At 39.6% G+C, this 8,527-nt stretch overlaps 1 protein-coding gene across 1 annotated transcript; it reads right to left on the bottom strand.

Annotated features, from left to right (window-relative positions):
* Positions 1–346: 346 nt before the first annotated feature.
* Positions 347–7,994, bottom strand: LOC104509253 (histone RNA hairpin-binding protein-like; the record flags this gene model as incomplete). Its single annotated transcript, XM_010151128.1, has 6 exons — positions 7,960–7,994; positions 7,443–7,559; positions 5,509–5,610; positions 4,643–4,774; positions 2,053–2,202; positions 347–463 (listed from the first exon to the last, which is right to left on the bottom strand). Coding segments are annotated over exons 1-6 (653 nt in total), but the record flags the coding sequence as incomplete, so codon positions are not given.
* Positions 7,995–8,527: the final 533 nt, after the last annotated feature.

The following is an 8,527-nucleotide window of genomic DNA, read 5'->3' as shown; positions in this document are numbered from 1 at the left end:
TAGGGAAGGGCTGGGGGGGGAAGGAAACAGGATTAAAACCAATCGCTAGCAGAACGGTTTAAGTCCTGAACAACTAAGAGTAAAGATGTCAGCCTGAAAAACTCTACCCTTCTGTTATCCATTTTTAAACATTAACCTCACTCTGTCCTACTCCCAGGCTGGGTGACCAATTTCTTGTTGGTCTAACAAGCATTTTTTTCCATGTTCCACTGGAGGAAGGGGGGGGAAGGTGAGCGAGTGGCTGTGTGGTACTTAATTGCTAGCTGGGGTTAAACCATGACAAGAAGTCATATTCCACAAGCTGGTTCATCGTTAATGAATCTCTATATGGAGCAACATTTCCTACCTTTCCAGTGTGTGGTACATACGCACATAATGGGTTTTGCTCTTTGAAACCAGGGAGGAGTCAGAATTGTTTCTTTTTCTGCGTTTCCATACTGGAGAAGAATCGGGAGAACAGGAACTACAAAAGACAGACACAGATTTTACACCATTTTCCATCTGTGTTTAAATGCTTAGTGTTGTTCAAAATAATGGCACATGCTACACAGGAAGATATTTTTTGAGGCCTGATTCTTCAGTCACAGAGAAAGTGGCTCAAATTTTGGTAACCACTCCACTGTATTTCAGAAAGCGGACCCGGTCGCAGTCACAGAAGAAACTTGGAAGCAGAACCATTGTCAGCTGCACATGCATGCCCCCAGATCAAGATCATCTCAGTAAACAGACAATGAGGTGCTTCACTGTTAGTCTCCCTGCTGTTCTGCAGACAGGCGTAATACTGTTAAGGATGGTCACTCCTGCTTCTGAAAAAGGTATCCTATTTTCAGCATTTGAAAACAGTGGTTAAGGAACCCTCAGTATTTCACTGTATAAACACAGAAGCTGAAAAAACACTGCCTTTTTCTGCTGTTCATCATGTAATGCTGTCATACTGGTAGTTTTTCCACATTCAGTGCTCCATACTAGTGACAGACGATATTCAAAGAGCAGAAGTGCCAAACGCCAAAGCTGAGCACTAACTTCCCCTCCTCATTAAACATTTCCTACAAGAAACCAAGAGCATCAACATGTATTGAATTATTTCAGTAAGTTAACCACAGAAGTTTTATCTCATACCTCGCCGGTGTGTAGTAAGTCTGTCCGCACTCATCTTCACACTCATTTTTCTTCTGCTTTTCGTCAAATACAAAGGAGCCAGAAACATCCTGATCTTTGCAGAACCATTCCTGGGCACTGCCCGAGGGTTCTGTACTACTAAAAAAAGGATAAAAGAGAAATATTCAAAAATACTACCCATCTGGCTTACTGCTCCAAGCAGAAGACAGTTAAACTGCAGTAATAATTAACAGTTCATCTCATATGACGTCCAAATGGTGCAAACAACTGCAATTTGCACGGTAGGTCAATTACAACACAGCTAGTTTACACAATGCAGTTACAGAGCTAACAGAATTCCATTCACTCTCTTCCCCTCAATTTACTAGTCCAAATCTTGTAGGTGGTATCCGTGAGCAGAGCTAGCCTTGTTACAGAAATTCCAAGTTCTGACAGAATAAGAAAAAATGTCCATCTTGAACACAGCTGCCATTCTCCTGCAGAGAGTAGAGAAATCTCTCTAATCTTCTTACACTTCTGAAATCTTCTAATATATTGTTACTGCAGGAGAAAGGTGGTTCCACTGACATTAGAAAAAAGATGGAAAGGTTATCAAGGTCAAGGAACAGCAATCACCAAGTTTCTGCTTATGGCTATTCCTTTCTAGAACAGTAATTTTACCTTGCACTGTAAATACACTGGGGAAGGGAATGTACCACTGCCCACAGAACAAATGCCTTCCTCTCCAAAGCACCTTACTGGAGATTAATTTAGACTAAAGAGTGGGAATTATCTTGAAGACTAACAAAATTCAAAAGGAAAACAAGGCATTCAAGGAGACTCTCATTTCTGAGCCTGATCTCATCCCTTGCTCCCAGTTAGGAATGCTCTAAAGGAAGCAGAGTCCCCCTGTGAAGCAAGGGTCATGTGCCAACTTAATTCACCCATACGCACACTGGCTGCAGATCCCACGTTTCTTCAGTGGGAGGATCCCAGGCATGCAGTGCTATCTTCCACAGCCTGATCTGCTGGTCCCAGGATCTACGGCTGTACTTCTTAAATTTGTTGGGAGTCCTAGGATGAACTCCTGGTATTCGCTGATTCCTGGAAACACACAGTAACATTTACTATTTCAGAACATTATTTTTGTTCTTAAAAAAAAAAATCTCAGTCCATGAGATCATACAGGCATCAGTGGCCTAATAAACATAATTTCCATATTTTTAAACACTTAACTGAAATGCATCTATTGTAAAACACTGTCAAAACCAGACCACACAAGCAACAACTAACAATAACATGAATCAAACCAGAAGTTGATCTAGTCCAGCACTCTGATGGCTACCAAGAGCAGATCCCTACTGCCCATGGACAAATATGAAACAGAAGAACCATAAACCATAACTCATACCCCTTCAACAGTCTCCTAGCCTCCAGCTACTTCTATCTCCGTTTTCCTGAGTCAGGTGCAGTTTCTTTGTGTTTAGTATTGTACCAAATCTGGCTGGGATGGAGATAACATCCTTCATAGCAGTCCCTGGGGGGTGGGGGGGGGCGAAGGGGACCGTGTTTTGGATTTACGGCTAAACCAGTGCCAATTACACACTAATTTTGCTTGCATAGCTTCAAGGATGTTTCTTCCCACTCTGCCCTGCCCCCTCCCACAACCGCTAAATTGAGGGTGAACAAGAAGTTGAAAGGGGAAACCACTGGGACAGCTGACTCGAATTGCCCACACCACATAATGTCACGGTCAGCAGTAAAAACCAGGGCAGAGGAAGAAGGGGAGACATCTTCCAAAATAGTCACTGCTCAGAGACTGCCAGGGCACCAGTCTGCTTGCGGGAGGTAGCGAGTGAGTGCACTTGCATCACTCACTTTTTTCCTTCTTTCCTCCACCTATTAAGCTGCCCTTATCTTGATCCATTGGTTTTCTCTACTTTGCTTTTCTTATTCTTTCCCCATACCAGTGGGGAGAGAGAGGGAGCAAGTAGTCATGTGGCTGCTGGCAGGGGTCAACCCACAAGTATCTTCAGTGCACTTTTATTCCACCATTATCCATACATTATTACAACAGGAATTGGTAGAATTCTAAACAGCATTTGTCTTTTAAGAGTATAGAGGCAAAAAAAATTTCCCCCACTCACTGGGTAAAACATATATGATACACCTTTCCATGGAGTCTACACTGGGCAACCACCATAACAGGGCTGTCTGGGATCACCCCATGGCTGGAAGCACTGTTCCTCAGATGGTCCTGCCCACCACAGATTACTGAAGAGCTCACTCAAACTGTATCTTCAGTACAAAATAACCCTGTTTATACTCCTACCATACAGAAGTCAGCTTTATGCCTCAGGGGGAAGCATATTACAGTAATGGTTTAAGTCAGACCAAGTACCTTGGTCTCAAGTCTTTTCCCCTACCAGCTTCACAGATCAACACACTCAGCCATAACACTTAAACAGATCCCTGCTAAGGAACAGTGTGATAAACTATCCCATTAAAATGCCACCCAGAACACTGTTTAAGTTTATCCCGTAATTTTTTCTGAACACTGTTCTCACCCTTTCCTCCTCTGATTTAACTGATGACAGCACAGCTATGCAAGTGCCAGGCACCATGGCATGACTGGCTGCAGTTCTACCAGTGATTACAAAGTGACAAGCAAAATCACAATTCAGGAAGCAATCCAAGATTCTTTGAAGGAAAAAGTATAATTGAAGATGTGATTATGATACTGTGTGATATCTGTGATCACTGACAGTATGTCTCGCTGATTTTTAGTCATCTAGTCTAATATTTCAAGTTTTGCTCAACAACAAACTCACAGTGTACACTGCACTTGGCTGGCAATTTTCACAACAGATTCTTACAGGTGGAATCTAGAGAAAGCTGCCAACTATAAGTATTGAGCCATATTTAGAAAAAACACCTCTAAAAAATAACCCTCAAAACAAACAAACAAAAAAACCCCAAGAACACGGAGGCACATCCACACATCACTACAGACTAGCTTCTCAATCTTTGACAGCTCTGCTGTAAGCAGAGCGGGCTAAGAAAGCTTTATATAAGTGCCACAATTCACAGGCTCTGAAGCCCAAAGTGGAATGACAGAAAGCCAGGTTTTCATTTGTTAATTACTGATAAATCATTGAAGACTGGTTTCCCTTACCAATACTTAAATTCAGGGCTTTATTCAGTCCTCAAAGCTGTCATTTCCTAGCATCAGTTAACTTCACACTGGCCTAAGCAACACTGTCACCAGAAATGTCACAGGGAGCTCATTAAAACAGAATTAATTTATGATATGCTTGCTACTAGCGACAGCAATACATAATGAGAACACCTAGCTTTAAATTTTCCCTAACTAAATTTGCTTGTATGCAGAAAATACCTCGTTCCTCTAACAAAAATCAATTGATTCAAGTTTTCTTCACTTACTGTTCATGTAATTTTAAGAGAACTAAAGATATGTGCTGATCTACACACAAATCAAGAAATAAACAGTTTATCTGGAAACATGCAACATAGTGCAACTTACTTTGGAACTTCTTTAATGTATCTGTCATAGGCAAGGGTATTCTTTCCAAAATTGATCTGTTTTTGTCGTCTTCTCAGAACCACTTCATCTGTTTCCCTTTCAGCTGGATTAGCAGAATCACTTGAAACAGAACTTAAAAATAAAAATTAAAACTAAGTTGAAAAGAATCTTAATAGCTTTACCACAAGTCATATAAACACATACTCTAGAACTGCATGTATTCTTAATCCAGTAATAGAGTAAGCACAACTCTTAGTTCACCAGTTTACAGAACTAAAAGCTGTGCTAACCAAATGAATCACTACAACAAAGAGAGTAGGTTTTGCAAGTTCATGCAATTGCTCAGGTTTGGAATAAGTGAACGTACACCTGAGGGTACCGGTGCTAGAGCTGCCTTACTAGAAGCTTACAGCTAGTCCTGCAACAAGCAAGTCAAATGATACATGATTATTGCATACATGTGTAACATACATATGAAAAAGCTAACTTATGTACTGTATGTACTCCTAACATACATATGAAAAAGCTTAAACTCAATAAAACAAAGACTGATAACATGAAGGAGGCTAGCTTGAACAATCTAACAGCCACTTCTCTCCTCAAGCCTCCATGGCTGGTTTTCATTCTTCCTTTCACTATCCAGTATCTTCTCTTACTAAAAGCTGTAATGAATAAGCAATTTAAGCTGAAAAAGAAGAGAATCTGAAACGACCACAGAAGTAGCTTTTGAGATAAGACTTCTCAGTGCTACTCTCTCCTTAATGCTGGCTGTGTTTCAAATCTTCATTAATGTACCTAAGTAGTCGGAGATCATCAGATGGCTATTGCTAAAGCCAATGAAACAACGGTTAACAGTTGTTCAATACCTTGTCATTTTATCTGACGTCCTCATTGTTTTGCATTCTTCAATGCTACCTTCCCAGTCGGGACAACTAGAAAGAGGCGTAGAATATGCTGGTGTCGTAGAGCTGGAAAATAATGAGAACTCAATATGAACATTTGTTGCTCAAAGTATTTAGTGAACAGAAATTTCAACAGTGGACAAACATAGCTCCACAACTGTAACACCATGGGTGTGCCCCTACTCTATTTCAGTTCAAAGTCAAACAAATTAAATTATTTCAGCTCAAGTCACCTTCAGCAGTGGTGTAAGATTAGCAGTTTTACTTTGCAGGGAAAGAAAATGGTCAGAAAGTGCATTTCATGTCCGAACACAGACCTGACAACCTCTTAAAAATAATCCCAGCTCAGCCAATGCAAACACTTCTCTCTGTGACTCAAGGACCTTCTCAATACACCAATTCCATCAAAAGAGCACAATTCATGACATTACTTGAGTCAAAATCCCCAGTCTAGTCACTGTTCTCTGCCGTCAGCTATGGACTTTGTAAAGGACAGGGGAGATGCTTAAGAAACAGAAAAACGCGCATCTCACTAGCAGAATCAACGTTTTGTCAGATGCTAGCATAACCCAACATATACATTTCAAGAAAGTAAACTCTGCTGTGTAAAGCCAAAAAAGGAGTCAGGAAGCTCTTACTTAAATAGTCAGCTGGATCACTGAGTGCAGAAAGACTTACCAGGTCCCTTGTTAACTTGAAGAAAATATAATAAATGTATAATACTGTGCTGAAAACTTCTCCTTTCAATCTGTTTCTTTCAATGTTAATGCCTCAAAATTTAACATAAATAATATAGAAATAGCTTTAGCTTATAGTCTTCCCTGAACGGTTTCACACCAACAGATATTACCATCCATGCTGCTGATGTCATTTTAACACATAACAAAAATTCCACACTAAGGAATTGTCTGCTCAGCAAAAAAGAAACACAGAATGCTGCTAGCCCATACAGTTTGACTCACAATCATAACATGCTGTTTTTATGACAGCAGACACAGAAAACTCCTGAGTACAAGGTCTTTCTAAAAGTCTTTGAAATATCATTTATTAACTGAAGCAATATTAAACATGCCATCAGAAATGACAACTGCCTTCATATAATGTAACACTCAAATGTACAAATTATAGATAAAAAAATTTTTTTGCATGCCCTCTAAAATATTTCATCTCTTTCACCTTACGTTCTGCTCAGTTTTCTGCAGTTATGCAATCACTTGACACTTTTCATACATCCTGTCAGACATTAAGCTCCTAATCTCAACCACTTCCTCCACCTTCAGTCTAGAATATTCAAAGCAAAATACTCCTAGAACTACCTACCTATAAAATTTCATCTCATCTCAAATTGTCCTCGCTACTGGTATATAAAAGGTATTTATAAAATATATATATACATAAAGGTAAAATAAGGTATATAAAAAATGTAAAATAAGGTATACATAATATTTTTATAAAATAAAAATAAAAAAGGTAAAATAAGGTATATAAAAGGTAAAATAAAAGGTATTTACTAAAAACTGTAGTACAGTGGAATATATCAAGTGCACTCTCAAGTGAAGAGACAAACATGATGTTTTGCCCACACTCACACATAAAGAAGCAATAACAGCATATTGCTTCAATGGGAGTTTTGTATTAATATTGAAGATCTCAGCAACAAAGGGCCTCAGTGTATACCATTGCTCTCTTTCATAAGGAATACTTGCTAATATTAGGGCATGTATTTCAATTAGCCAAACTGAATGGTCTGCTCTTGCATGGTAAAGATGTCACTTGCTAACACTCTGATACTGTATTATTAGAAAACATTTAATTTAATAACATGTGAGGTTTTCTTGGATTCCTAATAAGAAGGTGCAGCAAACTGAAGATTTAAACCACTTCACATTATTCCTTACCTCTCCAGCCACTGGTCTAAATGTCGACATTGATACTCATCAAGCACCAAAGAATCTGAATCATTCCAGCTTCTACATTCCTGTTCTCGATGCCAGAAGTGTGAATGTTGCACAGAACTAGAAAATAAGAATTTTCATCCCAAGTCAAGTCACTGGTAGTCACTGAACATTGCCTATACAGAACGAATATGGACAACCTGAGTATCGTCATTTGTAGTTACAAAATGCTGATTAGCCATCGATACGTAATTTGCATCGACTTATTCAGGTGACACTAACTTAACAAAGGCGTTAGGCAATGCAGTTGCTGAGAAAAGTCTTTGACTAAAGCAATTAAAGTATTAGAATTTTAAAATAAACCATTAACATTTAGATAACCAAAAGCATACCCTTTCTCTATTTGCAAACAAAATGGGGAAAAACAACGGAGGACTGTCAGCAGTATTTATGGAACTGCTGAAACATGCCAACGTTGGTAGACCCTCTGTCAGCAACACATTATTTGACATTTACATACCATTCTACCCAGCACTTAACTCGTAGAAGATACATGACTTCAACGCAGGAAAACAGCATGTATAGGGAGAAGTAGGCCAAATGTTTATGTGGAAACACTTGCACACAGGAAATTCTTTAGCAAATGCTGCTGTGGAGTCCTCAAAAGTAAGCATCATACAAGGAGCTAGAGTGAGGTGCGTGCAACATGCTGGAAGGACTGCCAGAGATAGACTAAGGGTTATCCACATTTTCCTCCTTGGTTTTGGCAGCTCGACATCTTAAATGATGAGTTACTAAACAAAGCACTTCCCAGCACCTACTAACATCAGACCTGGCTTCCAGGCTCAGGACCACACCTGTAGGTCAGCCACCACCTGCCTGGGAGAAGGACCCTTCACACAGTAAATGTAGTGCTGTTCTGTATGCGTGAGCAATCAGTAAACATACTGTTCTGTACGCACGAGGCCTTCGCACTTTTAATGTCAACCAGTCAGACGGAAGGAAGGTTTTTGTTATTTTAATCCTAGATTAACAATCATGTTTTCTTTCCCTTCCTCCTCCACCCTGACTGGCTTTGGGAGTTTCCT

Source organism: Eurypyga helias, unplaced genomic scaffold (assembly GCF_000690775.1).
Source record: "Eurypyga helias isolate BGI_N326 unplaced genomic scaffold, ASM69077v1 scaffold30344, whole genome shotgun sequence".
Classification (NCBI taxonomy): Eukaryota; Metazoa; Chordata; class Aves; order Eurypygiformes; family Eurypygidae; genus Eurypyga; species Eurypyga helias.
The sequence above is the reverse complement of the archived record's forward strand: the minus strand, read 5'-3'. Positions and strand labels throughout refer to the sequence as shown.